We start from the raw sequence: 22,159 nt of genomic DNA, 5'->3' as shown, positions 1-22,159 counted from the left end.
CAACAAGGTAATTATTTAGCACAGTGTGGAGGTAAAAGACAAGGAAGCCAACATGGCTGTGCATACGGTATGATGAAGACAGCATGAAGGACAAGGAGAAACAGACCACTGAGGGATAATGAGGTTTTTTCCCAGCACTGTGAGCTGCTGCAGAACCTCCCCAGCAGCATAATTGTGCCAGGGTCTGGGCCATATTCCCCGGGCCAAGCATTGGGTGAGCAGGGAAGAGGATTCGTTAGTCTTTATTAAATTGCCTAATTGCATTTTTCCCCTTTAGTGTATCATTTGCAGACCCTACATTCCAACAGATGACCCAGACCCTCGACTGCAAAGACAGAGATATGATTTATTCTTTTGGGCTGGCAGAGAATTGCTTCCCATTAGCTTCAGGCAGCTATATCCTTGTGAGGAAACCGGTGCGGCTGAACACATAAGGCGAGAATTAAAATGGTTATATCATTTGAATGGTCTGAAGCAAACCAACCGTATGCATCTTTCAGTTAACTTCATGGTATTGCTGTTGAGGATTTGATTCAGAGAGAAAAGTACATTTTTTCCTTCTGTGCAACAAGCTCTTCTCACCTTTCATGTCTTTTTTTTTTTTTTTAACATGTGTACACAAACATGCTCCTCTCCACACATGGACACCCCCCCGTCATGCAAATAAGTACACCATTTAAACAATAAGTATAAATCCAATTTAATTGTAAGACATTGCGAATAACAGGCCTCTTTGTTTGTGTCAGTGTGTTCCTGTGTTTTCCAGCACTCATTATGAAGCCCATACTTGGCTTTGGAAAGGGGGGTGGGGTAAAAATTTGTTCAAACCGCAATACAAGACACAATTAAATTTTCATGCCTATACAGCGACTTTCTCTGCTACGAAGCATGATTTACACTGTGAAAACGCTATTTTCAGCAGGGGGCTGCATGTGCTTCATTTCATTTGAATTTCCAAGTTGAAGACAACCATCTTGGGGTTCTGCAATTTTACTGCCTGGAAGCCCTCTTCGTAAGTCATTAAGTTTTAAATTTAATTAGTTTTTGCTCAAACAATGACAGCCGAATGGAACACAACAATAACGACAGAAACACACGGGCAGACTTATCTGGATAGTTCAATACTGTCTTATTATCAAGGGACTTTCATTGGGAGCGTTTCATGGGAACGATAGAAATGTGGCATGTTGTCTATAGATATTCATTGTCAGTTCTAGGGATAGTTTTAGAATGGAGATTAAACAAATTCTTTGGCATTTGGGTGAATTCACTTATTTGCTTTCTGACCAAGTCCTGGATGCAGTGATGAATATTAATTTCATTTCTATGCATTAATAAAGTGATGGTTCTGTGATGTGTTTAGCCTATCTTAGCACAAAAAGAAATGCAACTCTGAATTTATGTTGAATGAATGAACTTTTTACTTGCAGCAGACTGCATTTATGTACAAGTGGACCAATGACTGGTGGGGTTCAACCATGGGAATTTTGCACACCTAAATTTTAATGTGTACATTGCATGTGCATTTATGTAGGGCACCCTATGTTTGTGTTTTTATGCAAGGTCATGTAATCTTTCTTCTCACCTCCAGGATCCTTATCAGGATTGTATTCTAGAGCATTACTGGAGATGAGGTCGATGTCCGTTAAGAAGTCCTTCACTGTCAGGTACTGGTGTGTGTCAATCTTGGTCATGACAGTGGACAGGTCCATAGGCTGCCTAATAACCTCCAGGTAGTCTGACACCTGACATACAAAAAACACAAAGTTGATTTTCAAAGAGGCCTAAACCCAGCATCGTTATATTATGAGTAAGATACCAAGGTCCCAATGGGAGTTTACCTCCTCAATGTCAACTGGCTTGCTGAAGATGTTAAACCGTTTGTCAGTGGCCAGGCGCTTGGTCACGTCCCTGAGAAAGAGCCTGAGCTCCCGTAGTGTGTTCTCCTCCTGTTCAGCCAGGCGGCGCTGTTCCTCTACTGACAGGACCCTGGGGCCTGGAGCTTCTGCCACTGGCAGCACCTCTCTACACCTCTCTGTTGGGAGAAGACCAAAAAAAGTTGGAGGCAAAAACAGAGAAGTACGCTAACTTAACTTTTCACACAGCTTCCATCTATTGACAAGAGCTTAAGATACAACAATAAGAGAAAAAAATAAAGAATCTTTGGGCTGATAGCAAGAAAACACAAAGTCCTCAGCCCCAGGGGGAAAAAAATCACAACAACAAATAAACATACAACAATAAAATATAAACCCACAGATAGAAGATTGACTGGAATTAAACAACCAGAGAGTCTCATCTCAAACCTGATCCCTGACCATTTTCCTTTGAACATCACTGCAGACACAGACCAAAAAATACTTACCCCAGGACAAAAAACATGTTTGAAAGATTTTTGCAGCTGAAGAAAATAATACAGCAACACTCCTTCCCAAATACAGGTTTTGAAATACACTAAGGAATAGCCTCTGGCCAATGACAGAGTGATCTAGCAAGGCAAGCAGATATCCTCTCCTCCTCTCCCAAGGCACCCGTCCTCGCCCAAGGCATCTGCCGACATCGTTAGGAAGGCTCCACAGCATCTCGAGCCGCTTCGCTCACTAGCAGCAATCCAAACCCAGATTCTAATTATGGCTAATAGCGGCCGGGCCCTCTCATAGCAATTCCTCTCCCTGCTTTTCTGCAGGCCTCTCTGCTGGAAGCTAGACTGCTGTCTTAGTCAGGCAAGGACCCCTGAAGAGCACCGGGCGAGTAAAGCGAGGGACCCCTGCCTTGCATCAATGAGGAAAGTGCAGATGAACGCTGGGCACCATTTCCATTTGAAAGCCTGGGTGGACAGTTCGCTCAAACTGAACTAGACCAGAAGGCTTGGGGAGCACTGAGGACTAGGGCAAAGACAGTTGAAGGGGTGGATGGGGTGTGATTTGTAGGATGGCTGATTTTGATACGGGTGAGAAATAGAGATGTCCAGGAAAATAAAAGCTTCCCACTGGGCTAGTCTTACACTTACACTCAATATTTCTATTTTGTTTGCATCTACTCTAAATCTTAAGTGAAATAAAATAAAAAGATAATAAATAAAAAGATTCTAAGCATGTCAAACATGTAACTCCACTGTACAAATGTAAATTAGGTGCACACACACTTAGATGCACACATACACACACACACAGGAGGATCTCTCAAATTTACCAATCGAACAACATCTGCTCCTCTGCCTTTCACTGGATCCAAAAGGGACTGTGGGAAAGATTGAGAGCAGAGCTGGGAAGGAAAGAAGCACATGCAGACAACACTGCCCTCTAGGACTGACAGCAGAGATGAGTCACAACCGTCTCATCCTGCATGTGTATGCCTAGGTGAGTACAGTAAGTACCTCTATTCCTGAGGTGTGGTGGAGGTCTTGCTGCTTGGACCAGCAGCAGGTCAGAGAAGAAGCTCCTCCTGTCCTCTTCTCCTGGAGGGCACAGCGTCACAACCTCCCCATAGGTCCTCTGGAACATACTTCTCACCTGTATGTACAGTGAAGGAGTTACTTCAGTGGCCACCATATAATACTATCCCTTCCAATTCAACTCCTCTTGCAACAAAAACAGACAGTTAAACCACAGAACAGCAGATACAAATGCCATGGCTGGCCCCTAGCTAGATTTATGCTATGAACAGGAATAGCAGAAAAAAATCAGCCTAGTGTGATAAACTATGGTGGCTGTGTGGGAAGTTTATGTCTCAGGCTCTGTCCTCTTCCTGTCTTTTTTCACAGGGCAGCACACTTAATCTACTACTTTCATTTCTTCAATTCTAGCTCCTTGTAAAATTATTCAGATTTTGAGAATACTACATTTTAGTCTAATTTCATTGACTTTTATATACCCACTGAATCAAACTGATTACTCCAAAGCAAGTGTGCCACATATAGTAGCGGGCACTGGGCAGGCAGTGTGTAGCTGGTGTGCCTGTTTTGATCAGCCACTACATTAAGCTAAAGCACGCCTGAGTGCAGCAGAAAGTTCTGGACTTAATGAACAGAGGAAATATTTTGTCCACATTACTTGCATCAGTGGAAAAAAGTAAATGGGTTGTCGGCCATTTTTATTAGAGACCAGATGACACCTGATCAACGTGTGCATCCAGACTTTGTCATTGATGCATCGCCTTAAAGATGAGAAAAAGCAAATTATCTAATAGTATCAGGATGTGAACCCAGGTGTTAATCATTGAATTTTAATGCTTTCAGACATTTGAAATATGTCTTTACTACATTAAGTTAAAATGTACAAAACTACTGGATGCAGGAACAAAACATATGGCCATAATAAATCTGAATAAACAAAACAAATGAACAAATGTCACTGATAAAAAAATAAAAAAAAAGTGTGTAAAGGTGCTACAAGAAGCATCTTTAATATTTATGTTTAGCTGGAGAATTAATGTCCAATATTGGACTCAAGGTTGCCCAAATTTTACTGCAATACATGCAATTGCACATTTCTGGTATACAAATTTGTGATGCAAGGGCAGTACTTCTGCCGTTTACTTTGCAAGCGTTGGGAGTGACAGCAACGCTAAAACAGTTGCCATCGTTGGGTAGAACAAGTGGCTGTGCAGTGTTTTGGCATCTGATAAGCCTTTAAACTCATTTATCCCTTACTCCAACTGGACTTCCTGCATCGAATTTCATTGTCTCACCGGTACCTTAAACAACATGTGCCCACCAAAGCTGCCCCATGTGTTGCTTTAATACAGGGCTGCTTCTGTCTGAGTCCCCGCTAATTGATAAGCCCAGTAACAAAGTCCCACTCAACCTTACAACATCAGGACAAGACAGCTGGTGAATGCTTCTGCTAGTCTAATGGCCCTGTAGATTTATGACAGCATAGCCCAATCAAGAAATGAATCACAAATTATGATCACATAAGGACCTCATTCTTTGACATCTACATTTTTCATTGTAATCTGTCCACTACATGATTTATGCTAAAGGACAATTTCACCATGTATGTCCAGTGTGTTTTATGAATCAGTAATGCTTTTAAAAGATGACACATTACTATATTCTAAATTATAATACCATGAAAATGGACAAGTATGACGTAAATCTACCAGTATTTTCTGGGTGAAAGCAATAGCTAAGTGGAAACCTACAGCTGGAATGGAGCTGTTTTTAAAACTATTGTAGTCCACCTATTATTTAACTTTTTTTGATAAGTTAATATAAGTATGAGCAGATTTTTTCCAGCTATCTTAATTTTTGGTGTGCATCTATCCTGGGACTACTGGGGGCTTCAAAGATCCCAATTTACATCTTTAATGGAGCTCAAGGCCACTCCCGACGGGAAGCCCTGTTGCTGACTAGGCACCTACTCTCCACTTTATATCTCCACCCATCTGTCTTTCACATCGATCCTCTCCTTACCCAGAACATGTTTGTTCTCTCTTTTTCTCTACATTGCCTTCTGTTCTCTTTCATATCCTCTCTCCCTGGATTTTGTGCTCTCTCCTCAGAAGAGGGGAAAGAAAAGTAAGAATAGAGTAAAAATAAGGAAGACAGCATGGAAGACGTGTATGTAGCAGACAGCAGGTAATGATTCTCAGTTTTTCTCATCACGATAAAGGCTGCAGGGGCGTTGAAACATGGAATTATAGCAGAAATGTCTGGTTAGATGAATGGTTAAAAAGAGGGAGGGGGTATAGCAGAGAGAGCTGAATGTTCAAAGAATATTGGGGGTGTCTGGCTGGGTAGAGCAAATATAAAACAAAACTGGACACCTCTTCTGCTAGCATGATCAATTCTTAACTGCAGAAAGTGACTTAAAAGCAAACTAAAACATTTCTGTCAGGCGGCCTGACACTGCCCTGTTACTACATCTCAATTTCCTAAGGAAAAAAATCAGTACTGCAGGTATAAAATAAGATGGCAGTAAAACGCAGCTTGAGTGAATACCTCTTCATGTAATCCACATAAAAAGCAGCTAAAGCTGAGACACCCCTAAATCACAGTTGTCTGATAATGATGGTACCTTAATGCTGTCAGAAACTAGCAGCGATCGCACAAAGTGCTGTAAATGTCTTAAACAAAGCAAATTTTGATGACGACATCTGGACATTAAAGCACACACTAAAGTCCAGATGGCGTGAGATTGACAGGCAGACCGGTACTGCATCAGCAATAATACTGACTGTTGTGGTGAGGGGAGAGATGAACCTGAAGGCAACGCTTTCGATTTACCGGTCGATCTATGTTCCAAACCTCAGCTATGGCCATGAGCTTTAGGTAGTGACCAAAAGAATGAGGTCACTGATATAAGCGGCCAAGAGGAGCTCAGAGTTGAACTGCTGCTGCTTCACAGTCAAAGGAGTCAGCTGAAGTGGTTCAGGCATCTAATTCGGATGCCTCCGAGTTGCATCCCTGTGGAGGTGTTGTAGCACGTCCAACTGTGAGGAGACCATAGGCCACAGTGGAGGGATTACATCCCATCTGGCCTGGGAATACCCCAGGGTCCCCCAAAAAAAGAGCTGCAGGATGTGGCTAGGGAGAAGGACGGTTGTACTGAAAATAGATGGATGGACAGTGAAAACTCACCTTTGAGTTTTTGATGCAACCATTGAATGTTTTATATCCAGTGAAGAAAAATAACCAGTGATGTTTATGTCTACTGCCCTAAGAGTTGTGTTTACAAAACACAGATGACACGGATGAGCTGATGTGCACTTGGAAGTTATCTAAGGCACTATGGATGAACTAATAAGCCTGAAATCATTTTGCAATAGTAAATACAATAGTGCAGTGTTTTTACTTTTTCGGCTTAAAAATTTCATGAAAAGTCATGAAGTCACTACTACATGACCCTGTGGCACTTACCGCTCCACTGAACTCAAACAAATCTGTGCTCTCTCCACTATCAGGATGAGCAACTTGAACAGTGACACGATTTCAATGACAACCAAATAAACGATGCAAGACTGAGGAGTAAAATAGTGAGGTAACGTTACTTCAGTTATCGTGGGGCTCAGGGTGCTTAGCAATGCGCCCAAGTTTTGAAGGGAAAGAAATGCCTGGCATTATGTAGGAACGAACAGACAACAGTAAGTATGTTCTAAGGTTTAGGGTTAGGGTTAACCCAACCACGTTTTAATGGAGTTACAACGCACTCAAAACACACATCCCAACAAGTGTTACAGCACTGAACGTAAAGGCTGGTGGGACAATATCACTTTCTCTAACTGCAGTTACTTCACCCTTACAATCACATGCTTCCATCGGTCCTCCACCCAGAAGGAAGTCCAAGCAGAGTGAAAGGCTGTTAAGGGAGGTAGGGAGGCTATGTCGTTGGACCCAAGCCTGTGGTGCCAGTTTTGGCTGGGGAGGAATGCTGCCTGTTCCCTGCTGAGGTTTGGAGCTGAGACAGCAGCTGTCACTGTGTTTTCTCTGCCAGAGAGTGAAACAACACTGTCAAAGATACCCAAATCACTTAAAGCACCATAGTCTGCAGAATGTCCATGTCTAAAAATGAACACAAAAACTCCTTAAACCTTGCTGGAGGAAGCTGCTCGGCCACCTCTGATACAGGCAATAAGGCAATAAGTACTATCATTTGATAAAACAAACAGTTCCAGCTAACAGGTACAATTATAAGACTACACAAAAGTGCTTAAAATGTAAACAGCGTGGGCAAAATACCATTTATTCAGCAAATATAATGTAATATATAATAATCCTCTGTGGAAAACCTGGGGCACTGTTTCAGCTCGACCAACAACAACTATATTTGTTCCCCATACAGACTTCCACACAGAGACTGCAGTTACACCTCTACTTGGCTTCTGTATCGACTCAGTTTTATAATTATCTGAATTTGCATACCGCAGTTATTTTCAGATTTTATTTTTTTCTTCTTCAACTGGTCAGGGTCGCCTCAGTATTGAAAACCAACTAGCATAAACTTAAACCCTACTTAAGAAGTAATACATCACAGTTATGTTATTGTTTATAGTAGAGCTTAAAGCATTAATTTATTCAAACAGTCCATTTGGTATATTCATGTGGTCACAGAAAGCTTCATTATAGGACACGTGAGGGTTGCCTCCCAGAATTACTATTATTACAAAAGACTCAGCAGCCAACAGTGAGAATTTCAACGGTGAAAGTAGTAAAACGGTATGAAGCTTTTTCTCAGAGTGAATAAACCAGAAACTAAGCAGAAGACTAGCACAAGCATTGGACAATAATGTTAGTCTTTTTGTCAACTATTTATACCAAGCATTTATCGGAGAGAGGCTTAGCGTGTGCTCCAGGCATAATAATTTGCTTTTAAACATGCTTTAAAATGAGCAAGGAAAGAAAAAAAATGATTAACAAGTGCAATGATGCAACCCCACTACAAATTACAGAACAAGACACTCGAATTGCGACAAACACACAGGAGAAATCCAGCATAGCCCAAGGACAGTCTTGATGCCCGCATGCTGGCTCTATGCTGACTTGAGCACATCATGTGCTTTCCAGTTTTCCTAATTGCCATTCCTACATGGTTTTAGCCACTTAGTATGTAATGAATACCAATCTAGCATTTGACACTACAGCTGAATGTAACGCAGGGTGTGATTATTTCTATTTTCATCATTAATCTCTTTAACACAGCATGTGGATCAACAAGCATGATGGAGTTAAGTGAAGTAAAAAGCCTTAAAGCAATTTAACAAATTGTAAGGAACTATCAATTACACAACATAAAGAAAGCAAAGAGTGCTGTGAAACCAAAACAGAAAGACAAGTAAAAATGACCAAAAGAGAAAAAAAATAAAGGAAACAAAGTGGCAACTAGAACTACAGACATTAAGAGCTTAGGGTTAGCCCAGGTGCCTCAGTTCTTATGAGTCAACTACTGACAAATAATCATCCTAAGAGCCTCTCTCTCTCCTTGGAGCATGGCCAGGGTTGAACCACACACATACAAAGACACACAGACAGAAAAAAAAACTGCACAGTCTGCACAGGCATATTGATACGATGTGCGTATCCTGGGGTTAAGACATGGGGCTGCCAATCCCCGGACCTAATTAAAGCCCTTCTGTTGCCTGACAAGAGAGAACCCTCCTTCTTATTTTTCTCCATCTCTTTCTTCCCCTCCAATTTTCTCCATTTCCCCTTACTCTAATGCAATCTCACCCTTACAGACTAACCCACAACGGGTAGTCTGACTCTGCTCTGGCTTTGAGAAAGAGAAAAATAAATCCAAGAGGAAGGATGAAGGAGCAGAGGTGGGGATACCCAGAGAGAAAAGTGGGCAGTGGAATAAATGGAGAAAAAAAAACGGAGATGGAGCACGAGTAGATAAAAACTGTGTGGGAGCAGATGACCTTGGCTGTGACACCCTGTGTGTGTGTGTCAGCACTAGCACTCCTGAGTATAAGAGACAGACAGAAACCCCTTGAATCATGTTATAGCCTTCAATCCCATATAAAAAAGACATGAGGTTGGCACTGTCCTCTCTCACATAATGCAAGCAATTATATCAACAGCAATATGTAACCACAAAAAAAACATGAGGCAGGCCTCCAGCTATATCTGAAAATGTCGGCTCAGGTGTGAGTATACTGTGTTCCTACCTCGTCTGACAGCTGTGAGTAGTGAGTCTCAGCAGTGGCAAGGATAAGGACAGGGCTGAAAGAGGGCACATCCTGCAGCAAGGTGAGGAAGGTGCTTTTCACAGTGTCACTCACTGTCTCCCACCACTCTGAGACATGCGGCATGAACACCACACTGGGCACGCTCCGGCGTGCCTCACGGAAAACCTACAACCACACGAACAGGTTAAGAACATGTTATTGCTGAAATTGGAATGGAATTTTTTTTAAAAAAGGGTATGGTAGAAATCATTAAACCTAAATGTGAGTAAGTTACTCATTCTCTTTAAATGTCAACCACCTGTGCAACAGATGGTCTTGTGTAGATCTGAATGTCTGCATTTACTCATGCATCAGTGTGTGTGTGTGTGTGTGTGTGTGTGTGTGTGTGTGTGTGTGTGTGTGTGTGTGTGTGTGTGTGTGTGTGTGTGTGTGTGTGTGTGTGTGTGTGTGTGTGTGTGTGTGTGTGTGTGTGTGTGTTACCTGAGCACAGGACTCCTCTGGCGTCTTAGCGCTTATGGAGTAGAGAGTGGGCAAATCCAAGCGGTGCACTGGCAGCTTGTCCAGGTGGTGCAGCAAGGCAGGGGCCAAGTGGGAGCTCTGTCCTGAGCCCGGGGCCCCAGCCAGCAGCAGGCGAGGCCGGTATGCTGTGGGCTGTTGGAGGGCAGAGCTAGAGGCAGAAGGAAGTTCACAGTTAGCACAGTGTGATAGTTAGCCATCATCTTATGATCACTGACCAGCAGTCATACTGTCATTCAAACAGCAATATCACAGTAGAAGCAGAAGCCCCATTGTTTTCAATCTAGTTTGTTCGTCTGCCTCAGTAAGCTAATGTTAATGTGTAAAGCTAGTGTAGAAACTAGTTTTGACACCATCTCAAAAACCCTGCAAAACTGCTTCACTACAATTCAATTTCTGATGCAAGTGAGGCGACAGGCCTTTACTTTGAAACCACTTCAGTACATGCTGAGATAACCAGCAGAAATCTACATCACTTGCGCGCTGTTTTCTGTCAGTTCGAAACATTTCAATGCATGCCAAAAAAAGCAAGATAAATAAGAGAAATCAGAACACAATAAAGGCCGACTTTGTCACTTTAGAACAACAAACTCTTAGTGACTGGAGTAAACTCAACTCTGCCCTCAAGTGATGTAGCAATAGACCAGGTTAAGTCACTGCCTTCATCTAACTCTTCAATGATTTCTTCTGTATGTTCACTGCAACTCTAGCTACTGGACACATGCTGGACCTCCTGGAGATTTTAGTGAGCTTCCATTATGGCACTGGTGCTTGTAACAAGATTTGATAAGTAGGCCAGTTAATCCCAGGCTTTGAGAGCACTGATAAAGACAGAGAGACTAACCCTAACCCCCTCCCACAACATCTTCTGTACATATGACTCTCTTAGATTTGGTACTACTGTGTGAGCTTAGTAGCGTCGCTGAGCGGCTCTGACTAGTTTTTCAGCTCTGTGTCGCTGTGCTATGGGACAGTTCAGTGAACAATTCATGGGCTCAAACTGCACCATCATGCTCACAAGGCCATCCCGACGACCAAAAAAAAAAAAAAAAAAAGGACAGAGAAGCTCAGATCACTGGTACAGTGACTTCATTCTGTGCATAAGACACCAATGAACATTACATGGCAAATAATTGTTTAATGCCATAATGTCATGAATCTCATATAGATAACCTTTAAGGGTTTTTTCAGGCAAAAGCATTTCTATATCTTTGCCTTTACTCGCTCTCTTTGAGGTTTTTCTAATTGGTGTTTGGCACACACCACTATAGTAGATAAAAGTTTCAGCCTCCCAAGCATAATGTGTAAGACTTATAAACTAGAACCTTGATAATTGGTTTAATAGTTCCACCAATGAATTATACTAGTAAATGAAAAGCCTGAAGTCATCTATTTTTTCACCTTTCTCTATTTTGAAATGGAAGCAGCAATTGCGATTCTGATTTCAGAATTGTCTCATCGTATTCTCTTTTCATTTTCATCCTCTCCTCTGATCTAGCTCTTTTAACTCCACTGCTGGGGATTCTACCTGTGGAGCCAATAACTGCATGTAGCTAGAGCTCAGTGCACTCCATAATGGTACAGAGACAAAATTTGTTATTTTAGCTATGTAAACCACCCCAGTGGATTTGAAATAAAACAATTAGTATATGCTGTCAACGCAGACTTTCAGCGTTAATTTGAGGGTATTGACAGCAAGTTTGGGTGCATCAAGCAGAAATTACAATCATGAAACATGAAAATTTACACAATATTCAATAAAGTAGTCATATTCAAGTCATGTTTAGTATCTAGCACTAAAGTAGAAATATACTGTCTGCTCTCTGTGTGCTTGGCATGTAATCTTCAACATTTCTCAGCACAGACCTGAGAGAAAACGTGTATTTATTTTCACTCTCATATAGCCATATGTAACTTGTACCAGCATGTGTGCTTTACTTAGACACCAGTGCTTATGCACTTTAACTACATTTACTTTCATGCATATTGCAACTTTATCACCAGATGGCCACGAAAGCTGTCTTGTTCTGTGGACTCACGAGGAAAAATGGAGAAAGGGTCTGTGCGTTGCAGAAGAGGAGAGCTGACTCTTTGGGGATGCAGCAGGCTGGACTTCATAGATGGAAGCAGAGCCTTCCTCATTGTCATCGTCGCTGTACAAGTCCTCTTCAAGCAGATGATTGTCACCGCCTGGCACAGAGAGACACTGCTTATACAGCCATGCATATGTAGCAACTCACTTTTCCTGGAGTTATTGAGTATAATGGTCGCAAAGGCACTTAAAAGTTGGTTTCTACAAAGTTTAATCCTCAAAGTAGCCCTATCCACTGACATTTATGTGGCCATTTCACCAAAAGAGTGAGAATAAAAAAAAAAAAAGAGCTAGCTTATTAAGCAAGATGTAATAGGCATTTAAAGCACTCTCAGAAACTCATGTCATTATTAGGTGCAAGAAGTACAACTTCGGTAAGCAATCTCCTTCTGGTCAAGTGCTGCAGTGTGGCTAATCTGCTGTAAACACTTCTGTTTACTGGAGTGGGAGACAAGTTATTGAAGTGCAAGCAGGATGACTGGTCTTATCTCTGTGCTATCGCCTCTGCATTCTCAGGAGGAGTGTTTCACCACAGACCGTGTTCAATGTGTGAGGTGATAAAAAGCAGTTTGGTAATATGGTGGGGAAACAGAAACAAATTACTACCAAGTGCCAAAGGGGAATGCACACTAGCAAGTGAGGCAGGTGGCGTGGGAGAAGCAGCAACCATCAGTGAGAGAGTGAAAACAAATGATACCGCTGAAACCAAGGTCCTTGATCCATACCATGTGTGTTGTCCCTGTCAGTACACTGAGCATGGGGGAAGACTCGGAGCAGAGCTTTCAGCACCAAGGAGAAAGAGTTGGTCAGCAGGGGCCTGAGGGCGGGGGACAGTGCTCGGCCCGGGGGAGCCAGGGCCCTCTGAGAGGCTGGGACAATTGTCCTCATGGCCTTGCTGAAGTCGCTAGGCCCAAGGACGATGGAGGTGACATCCAGCTTCAGTTTGATACTGCTGCCATAGATCTGGGGGTAGCGGCGGCGCAAAGCCGCCAAGGCTGCCTCTGTGCAAAGTGCTTTGATGTCAGCACCGCAGTAACCTGGGAGCAAGCCAGATACACAAAGATTAGTTAATAATTTGTTTGCTTTGGCTGCATTGAGGTTGTTTTCAAGCTGCACAGCAGGTCATACACTAACAGAATGAAGGATGTCATACGGTTTTACACACAGGTATCACTCTTACCGACACATTTTTCTGCAAGTTCATCTACAAATGGCTCAGCCAATTTGGGATTCCAGTCCCGTGTGTGAATCTCCAAGATGTGCTTTCTGGCCTGAATAAGGGATTTTGGGTGGACAAAGGGAAAGAGACACAAAGTCAAAACAGAAAGCAGAGTAAATAGATGAGGGAGCAAGTCCTGTGCAGCTGAATGAGAGGCCAAACTGCCACAGTGGCTGCTACTGCTAGCAATATAAAATAATCTAATAACCAGAATAATCAGACTCGGACATTGTACTGGATATTACAGGATAAAGTCTGTTTCATGTCTGATCAAATTAATTAGAACAGAACAGATTTCACAGTCATGTGACTGCCATGAAATCTGAAAAGTTTAAACACTGATAGCCTTTTCTTCACTCGCCACTTTTCCCATTGATATTACAAATGTCCAAATACATGTAGTATTGATATCAAGGCAAAAACAGTAATTATTATGAATGAGTCAGAAGCTTTGTCCGCCATCTTCATTGCGCTGTACAACAAAATTTTACAGTACTTCGTTGTATTTTGAACTCATGTCCCACCTCCTGTGCAGTCAACCCAGGAGCCACCCCTCGCCGAAACCAAACAGAGCATTTCCAGTGGGTAAGAGCGCGTCTATTCTATTGTTGTGTGCTACATTTGTGAAAGGGCAACTCCAGATTCTCCGTACCAGATTCTCTGGAAATTCTAGAGTTCATATGAGAAAACAGCTTTACTCACCATTTACTCTATCTAGCATTAACACCAGTACTCCATCAGCTGCATGAGTGAGCTCAACTGACTACACTTCTTCAGAGTGCATACTTCAGTTTACTGCATTGTCTTCACACGACTGATGAACTGACACTGAGAACACTGAGGTCTTTCTCATGAATCAAAGCCAACAGTTTTCATCATCTTTCATCACATCTCGTTTCTATTCAAAAGACACAACTGAGCCAGCTTTCACATATGTTTCTAGCTTGGGCAATACCAGGAGAGAGCTGAAATTTAATGTGTAGAGACAATTACTTTTTGCACAAAAGCAAGGTTTATAAATCAGTCAGAGCTCACTACTGGAGAGTATAGACGGCAAACGGCCTGCAGATCAGGCTTTGATTACCAATGATCCCACTGTGTGGGCAAACGACACAAGGCAACCCATTAGAGAGGCTCGATGGGGAAGAGTCACCTACACTGAGATATTTATCTGATTCGCTGTCACATAACACACATGTAACATTGTTTTGTGCATAGCAAAAGAAAAAAAGTCTCCCAACGTGCAAGATTAAAGCCATCAGGTCTGCTTAACAATAATTCTTCTAAAATAGAATTTTAATTTTCCAGAAGCCTAATGAGCATCTGCTTTGCCACTTGCTCGTTCCATCAAAACATCCAACAGTGAGGAAAGAACAGTTGAGGAGACTCAATAGCCGGAGGGCTGCATGTACTAATTTCTTCACAGAACTCCTATGAGTAAAACACTAATTACTTCTGCATTACACTGTGTCTCCAGCTGGGTGTGGTACAGCACTGCATACATAGTAAGTGCTCCATCTACAGAATATTATGTAGTATTTTAAGTATACAAATGAAAGATTAATGCTCCTACAATGAAAAAAACATCAACTGAAAATCAATGTACACAGACAACATGACTTTGTAAGTGCAGTTGTGTCCAGGAACATGTGTCCACTGTACAAAATATTGACGTTTCTCTCCGTCTCACCTTCTTGTCAGGCAGGTTGAACAGAAACTCCCGGTCAAAGCGTCCAGGCCTCCTGAGTGCCGGGTCGATAGAGTCAAGTCTGTTTGTAGCACCGATGACCACTATCTCCCCACGACTGTCCAAGCCATCCATCAAGGCCAACAGAGTAGACACGATAGAACTAGACAGAGCGAAGGAGAATGTAATATACGCTACTTGGTATTCAGTTGTGTCATCTTACACCCAAATCTACAAACATAAAACCTGCCTGACTTTATTGCAAGAACTAAATCTAACTTGACTCCATATACAGTATTCCAAAGACATACTGCATGACAGTTAGTAAAAACATGCACACATAAATATACTTGTACACATTCAGAATGCAAATACTTTTGAGATTGAGAAAATATTGACTCATGAGTCGGCACTGACAAAATAAACCAGGCCCTACATATATTCTACATATAGTACACAGACCTGGTCCATCAAGCATGCACAAAACAGTGGGAGACAAAATCATCAACTGTTCCATTTCCAGGTTGTCTAAAAGCTTCATGCATGCATTAACCCAGCATGGCAAAAAGAGCAGAGCATCGATATACTCAATTCACACACTTTGAATAAACTCTGGTTCAGAATTGTAATGTTACATTTCACAGTTATAAATATTCCATTTTCTAAATGGCAACCATTTCTACAAACGATCAGCGGTGAGCTGTGTTTGCATAAAAGGATATTTCCTCACATACAGTTCATACCGTGAAGTCAAATTGTTAAAATGACCCTATATGTGACATTCAGAACATTAATATAGCAGCAAACAACTATTTGCTATGCAAGATACAGTAGAGGAATGCGTCCTGAGCAGAGATTGAAATCACAATCCCTCCGTGTGTGTACTTTATTCCTTTTCTCATCTTGTTAATAGTTGTTTGCATCTCACACACAGAGATGTTTGGGTCTGATTCTCATGTACACAAGAACCTTTCAATTTCCCAAATTCTCTATGCTCAAAGCCAAATAAACAAACGAGTGTGAACCATCCAAATCCAGATCCAGCTAATTTCATCTACAATCAAAACTGATGTGAGAGCACTTTTGAACCTGCAGTTCCAGAAAACCTGTATAGCCTATTGGCAAGAAAAGTAACAGCAGCAGTGGTTAAGATTCATAGGTGCTCATTTCTTGTGTAAGAGGGAAAATAAAAGATACTAAAAGTCAGTACCAAATCAAATCATTATCTCATAAACGTATACTGTTGCTACACCTTCTCTGATATGAGAGTTACTACAACATTAGCCTTACCTGTGTATCTGGTCTTGCCTGCTGGAGCGAACAGGAGCCAAACCATCAATCTCATCAAAGAAAATAATGGATGGCCTCATCAGGTAAGCCTGATCAAAAGCAAATACAAGAAACACCACCAAAACATTATGCTTATTGAAAATAAATTGGCTGGGTTCAGTTCAGTTGGTTACAAGGATATAGTCTAAACATTCGCCAGTGCCCTGGCTTGGTGTCTCACCTGGTCAAAGAGCAGGCGTAGCTGGCGTTCTGATTCGCCGACCCACTTGCTGAGGCAGTCGGCTCCTTTCCTCATGAAGAATGAAACCTTCCTGTCTCCGTGGCTACACTCATTGGCAAGCGCCCGTGCTACCAGGGTCTTTCCTGTCCCTGGAGGGCCATAGAACAAGCACCCTCTAAAAAAGAACAGAGAGGAAATGGAGACTGTGTTTAGCTGATAATGGCAAAGTGAGCCTGTTTTAAATATACGTTGTGATCAATGATCACAGTTCGTATTTCCATCAGTCGTGTCAAAAAATACAACATAATAAACAATAAACTGTCACACTGGGTCTTCTCACCTGGGCGGCTGAATTTTAAACTTCTCAAAGATCTCAGGGTAAAGCAGCGGGAACACTACCATTTCCTTCAGTGACTGAATGTGATTATTGAGACCACCAACACTGTCAAACTTCACCTGAGGAGAAAACACACATTTTTTAACATTCAGCCTGTGAAAATGTTTGAAAGAGCAGGAGGCTTTTCGGTCTGGCTAGAAAATGAACTGATAAGTATAATCAAAGATCTCCATTCACCTTTTAAGGTGTAAGTCAAAAAGCTTGAACAATTCTGAGTTTTCGGACTAAAACTGTGATGCTTTACGTCTTTTTGGTATCGATTAGCGTTTCCACTCACTGAGCTATCAAGGTTCATGGGATCCACATCAGCCAAGCTGGCACCCACTTTCACCCGATCACGCAGCACCCCAGTAGCCAGGTCTTCTGCAGTCAAATTCATTGGCAAACATCTATGAAAAAAATGATGCACATGAGCAATTACACCTGAGGAGTGAAACCGCTTCACAGACATGAATAGCACAATGGCCATTGTTACAGCACATGCACTGATGTACCTAGATCCTAGGAACATCTGTGTCATAGGTGTTCATTCCTTTAAAAAAAAAAAAACTGTAATACAAAAGATGAAAGGAAGAAAGAATGCAGCAGCTGTCACCTGTTCCTGGCCCGGGTCATGCTCTTGCTTTTTCTCCGCTCAAACCGCTCTTCATCAGAAGATGAGGTGGTGTCACTACTGTGAATGGCATGTTTCTTCACCCTGGAGAAGTGTGACAATCTTGATTCAGTGTCACGCCAGAGTCATATTTCAGAGTGATATTTCCTAATCGGCAGAGACCAGTGGAAGTGTAAAAACTTTTTTTTAGAACCACAGCTCTGAGTTAATTAGTGGTGGTGGTGAAAACACGTTGAGTCACACGTTGTAACACATTCAGCATCAGATGTGTCAGGGATTTTTTTTCTACCAACCTTATATGGCTTCTTCTTGCTGGGGATCTGTGGGTGTCAAAAAGCGAGGGGTTGCTCTGTTTTCTGTTCACAGGCTCTGAGAAAGCAAACACAAAGCGGCGGGTTGTCACACACCACACCTCCAAGAATACTTTCAAATGTATTCCTCCAAGAATACTTTCAAATGTGATTAAACTGAGAGAAAATCATTCAATAAAATAAAAATGTCCCTGACACACTAAACTAACTAGACGTATGTACAGAATGTTCCTGTGTGTCTGATTAAAATACAAATTCAACAATTACCAATTGGTGGTGCCTCGTATCTCTGCACCGTCTTTCGCTGCCTCAGGTTGTACGGTCTGTCATTTTCCTCTCCTGCCTCTTCCACTTCATCCCCTTCATCATCTTCATCGTCATCCTCTGCATCCTCTTCCTCACCATGAGAATCTGTAATGCGGAATTCAAACTTCAGTTACAAATAATACTGAATTTGAGCTTTTAACAAGATTCACCCAAAGCACACCAAGCATCTGACTTAAATGTTTACGTGTCGATAAATTCAATTCAAAATGAGGTGGTTCTTTAAGATTTCATGCCTTCTCTCACCAATGATTTGTGAGTAGAGCGTGAGTATTAAACTGACCTTCCGTCCCTTCCTCTTCTTCCTCCTCCTGCTCAGTTTTGCTCATGACTTTGTGGTGTGTAGGCATGCTGAAAGTGTTCCTGCGCATGGATTTTCTGCGCTTCACCCGGGAATACATGTCCATGTTTTCCTGGACAATCAAGGCCTTTACACTATTACATATATTCACATTAGACTGACGAGCAGTTGTAATGTATTCTAGCTCTGGGCTGTGTGTTACAGCAGAGCCATACTCACCTCCTCAGTGTCTCCAGTCCACATGCGAAGACGCTCCACCTCACGGTTCTGCCTGATGCTGCTGATGTTGTCCATCTCCTGAAGGACAGCCTCAGCAGTGCTGCACACACAGAACAACACAGTGCAACGTGGGTTAACAATTCTCACAGACATATATGATCTTCAGTGTGTACAGTAAAGTTTTGGACAGTGACATTTTTCTTACTCCAAAGCAGAATGAAAAGAATGATAATGGTGGTACAGTGCTGACTTTCATCTCTAATTTGAATGTGTGTCGTGCAATGTTTTCATTAAGTGAACAGGAGTGCAGGACATGTAGCCCTGATTTAACTGCTGCATTGCTCAAAAATTGGGGGGGGCAGGGTATAAACAGATGTACCAATATCCTAACATAACACATAGCACAGTCAGTGCAGACTGTGCTGTATATACTGTGGGTAAGCTTTGTGAAGGATGCAGACTTGGACAACTTAGCAACCAAACCAAGCACACATCTCTCAAGTAAAAGGAGTGCAATTCCATATATTCCAAGATGAATAAAGTATGCATGCTCCAACCAATTCCATAATTTTCCACTTCTAGTTTCTCTTCTGTTAGATGTAATCTGCTAGCTACCTGTTGACCAACTGGTCAAAGAGCAGGCTCTGATTCAGGTGTTCAAACTGGCTCTTCTTCACCCGGCAGCTCCTCTTCAGCTCCACATGGCCATTCATGTGAGAGTGATCTCCCCCTCCGCTATCCTCATTCCGATGGCTCACATGGGCTACAGCATCAACGAAAATGCAATTAGGGACCAATTCTTACATTGTGCATACAATACATATGTTAACTGTATGGCTTTAAGAAAGGGATAAACTGAAAAGTACTGCATTACCGTGCCCATTTTGCATTATGCGAGAGGACAACCTAGAGATAAAACAAAGTGAAAATACGAATGAATATCTGCACAGGAGACTACAATTAGTCCCACATGAAGTTGTGTGAGAGCTCACACTTAAGTTTGTCTTTTTACAGATTATCTGATTACAGTACATGATATGAGAGGATATGACATGCTGACAGTGACAGCAAATAGCTATGGCTTATTTTAATGTTTCTTTGTACAAAGTAATAAACTAAATCATTTTGTCATGACAAAGCATTACAATTCTGTCAAAGCCAAAGCAGAAATGTACTAGTTTGTCACTGTGCAGCACGATTCCATGAATAGTTTCTATCACTTAGAGGTACTGGTGATTAGTGAAACAAAAGCCAGCAGCTGACCTGGTGCGGTAGGTGGGAATGTCCCAGCTGACCCTCTGGCCTTTCGTCTGAGGGGATGGGGAGGTATCACTGGAGCTGGGCTCGGAGGCAGTTTGCCGCCGCGTTCGCTTGGAAGGGGGAGCCAACCGCGGGCTGCTGGGACTGCTCACATCACTACTGGGTTCCTTCTGTTGAACAAACAAATAATTAGCCAAATTGTGAGAGAAAGCCAGAGAGAATGCAGGAATGACAATCAGAACAGGCAAACAACCGAACAAGAGGATGCCTAATAGTATGACAGCCTTTCATAAATATCTGCATAATATTTACCCTGTCAATCATTGCATGAAGCCAGAATATTAAGCAAATGACAAGCAAGCATGACCAAACTGAAGTTAAAATCAAATCCTTGACAACACAAAATACTTCAAGGACTGAAGACAGCAACAGCTCCAAAAGGCAGAATCAGAACAGGGTATTATGATGAGACAAGACACCTTGTAGTCAACTACTCAATGTCTTCTCTGAATCACAACAATGCACCAACCAGACGTATGCCCTTGATGCGCACGCCCTTCACAGCTTTAACTTCCCTGCTGATATGAGAGTGTATCTCACTGTTGTCATAGGCAACTGTCTGCAATGCCTGCAGAGGGGTTTTTCTGACTGGCTGAATAGAAAGACACAGACAGAGCAAGATGTACGAACAGCCAGCAAATGTACAGCTGCGGCCGGATAGGTGCACCTTGAAATCACTCCTCATTAAAGTCATTTTCCAAACATCTCAGAAAGATGTTCAGATTTAGCAACAAGTTTTTGACGACGAGGTCTTCACACAGCAAACTGAGCAAAAAGATTGGGAGTTTCATGCACAAAAGCAATCTGCATTATAGGACAGTGTAAAATGTGTCACTCTGAAAGACTTTAAATCACAGATCTTGTTGTTGTGTGCCATCAGTTAGCCTGGCTTGCAATCAAAAGGACTGGACATGAGCCAGAAATGACTCTTAACTTCTTGAACCACAATTCAACAAAGTATAACCCCTCGCCAAACATCCCATTAAAACTGAAGAATGTGCAATTGACCATCAATAAATTATCATACTGTTGAATTATCTTGTTCGTCTGTGTTACGTGCTTTGATCATCATAAATAACGCGGAAACACAGGGCCTCTTGCCTTGCATTATCTCAGTGTTTACATTTTGAGACAAAGACTGTCAGACAACTTGTAGGTCAGACGATCAGAGTACAAACTAAAGCTATTAATCCAGTCTGCGTTTAAGCAGACAAATGTCAATCGGTACAACATTACATCGCTGCGTTTAAAACTCGCACGGTGAGAACATGCTATATATAGGTCTTTGGGGCATTTACACTAGAAAGTTCACCAAGTTCAGACTTGCTAAATACGGGACTTGAGCCAGCCAACTGTTTTGAACCTGGGACTCCCTTCCCCCACTGTGGGCTAGCTGTCGGGCTAGCTGTAACCTACAAGCGCTAGCTTAACTAAAGCTTTATCTCTTCACATTTGAGAAAATAATTAAGCTGATGCTTCCAGGGCGGCGACATGAAGTAATGCCAATGGCCTCACGACAAACTCCAAGATGTCTTTATTTTGAGGGCTCATTTGTGGGGACAATAGTGAAACAAGTCAGCCGGGCAAAATTGTCAAACACAAAGGGAACTCAACTTGGGGCTAGCCAGGAGTTAACATCGCTAGCTTGTAATTTGACAGCTGGACAAGACGTTCAGTGCGAACGACACGCGTATGAAAGGCAGCATTCAGGTCTTTTATTGTGTATCTGCGTGACTGAGCGGGTGTCAAGTTCAATACTGCTCGTACTTTGCTGTGAATAATAGATTATGTGGAGCACCTTGAGGCCACGGCTACAGCTAGCTAGCCAACTAGCAGAGCCAGCTAGCTCGCCGGCAAAGAAAAGAAACCGGCTTACATGTTCCTCAGAGTTTCGCTCGTTTCTCGACGACGACCTAGTCCTGGAGGAGATGAAGGGACCGCTGCCCGGCCGTGAGCTTTTCCTTGTGTTCACCATGTTTGTTTTCCTTTTGTCTGCCCTTACTGGATCTCCCTAGCCGGC

The 22,159-nt window shown here is 42.2% G+C and overlaps 1 protein-coding gene across 1 annotated transcript in view; it reads right to left on the bottom strand.

The window, feature by feature from the left end:
- atad2b (ATPase family AAA domain containing 2B) overlaps positions 1 to 22,159 on the bottom strand; it is a 66,854-nt gene extending 44,695 nt beyond the window's left edge. Inside the window, exons 1-22 of the mRNA XM_070849175.1 lie at positions 22,016 to 22,159; positions 20,083 to 20,249; positions 19,694 to 19,725; positions 19,435 to 19,582; positions 18,820 to 18,919; positions 18,583 to 18,712; positions 18,243 to 18,386; positions 17,958 to 18,033; positions 17,647 to 17,748; positions 17,329 to 17,440; positions 16,995 to 17,110; positions 16,655 to 16,829; positions 16,435 to 16,523; positions 15,148 to 15,307; positions 13,419 to 13,509; positions 12,964 to 13,275; positions 12,186 to 12,336; positions 10,111 to 10,297; positions 9,610 to 9,795; positions 3,377 to 3,512; positions 1,842 to 2,035; positions 1,586 to 1,745 (exon numbers count right to left, since the gene is read on the bottom strand). Of these exons, the coding sequence (XP_070705276.1) occupies positions 1,586 to 1,745; positions 1,842 to 2,035; positions 3,377 to 3,512; positions 9,610 to 9,795; positions 10,111 to 10,297; positions 12,186 to 12,336; positions 12,964 to 13,275; positions 13,419 to 13,509; positions 15,148 to 15,307; positions 16,435 to 16,523; positions 16,655 to 16,829; positions 16,995 to 17,110; positions 17,329 to 17,440; positions 17,647 to 17,748; positions 17,958 to 18,033; positions 18,243 to 18,386; positions 18,583 to 18,712; positions 18,820 to 18,919; positions 19,435 to 19,582; positions 19,694 to 19,725; positions 20,083 to 20,249; positions 22,016 to 22,114 (3,067 nt within the window). The 5' untranslated portion in view covers positions 22,115 to 22,159. The remainder of the gene's footprint in view (positions 1 to 1,585; positions 1,746 to 1,841; positions 2,036 to 3,376; positions 3,513 to 9,609; positions 9,796 to 10,110; positions 10,298 to 12,185; positions 12,337 to 12,963; positions 13,276 to 13,418; positions 13,510 to 15,147; positions 15,308 to 16,434; positions 16,524 to 16,654; positions 16,830 to 16,994; positions 17,111 to 17,328; positions 17,441 to 17,646; positions 17,749 to 17,957; positions 18,034 to 18,242; positions 18,387 to 18,582; positions 18,713 to 18,819; positions 18,920 to 19,434; positions 19,583 to 19,693; positions 19,726 to 20,082; positions 20,250 to 22,015) is intronic.

The sequence above is a fragment of the Pempheris klunzingeri genome, chromosome 18 (genome assembly GCF_042242105.1).
Source record: "Pempheris klunzingeri isolate RE-2024b chromosome 18, fPemKlu1.hap1, whole genome shotgun sequence".
NCBI lineage: Eukaryota > Metazoa > Chordata > Actinopteri > Acropomatiformes > Pempheridae > Pempheris > Pempheris klunzingeri.
This window is presented reverse-complemented; position numbering and strand designations above follow the sequence as displayed.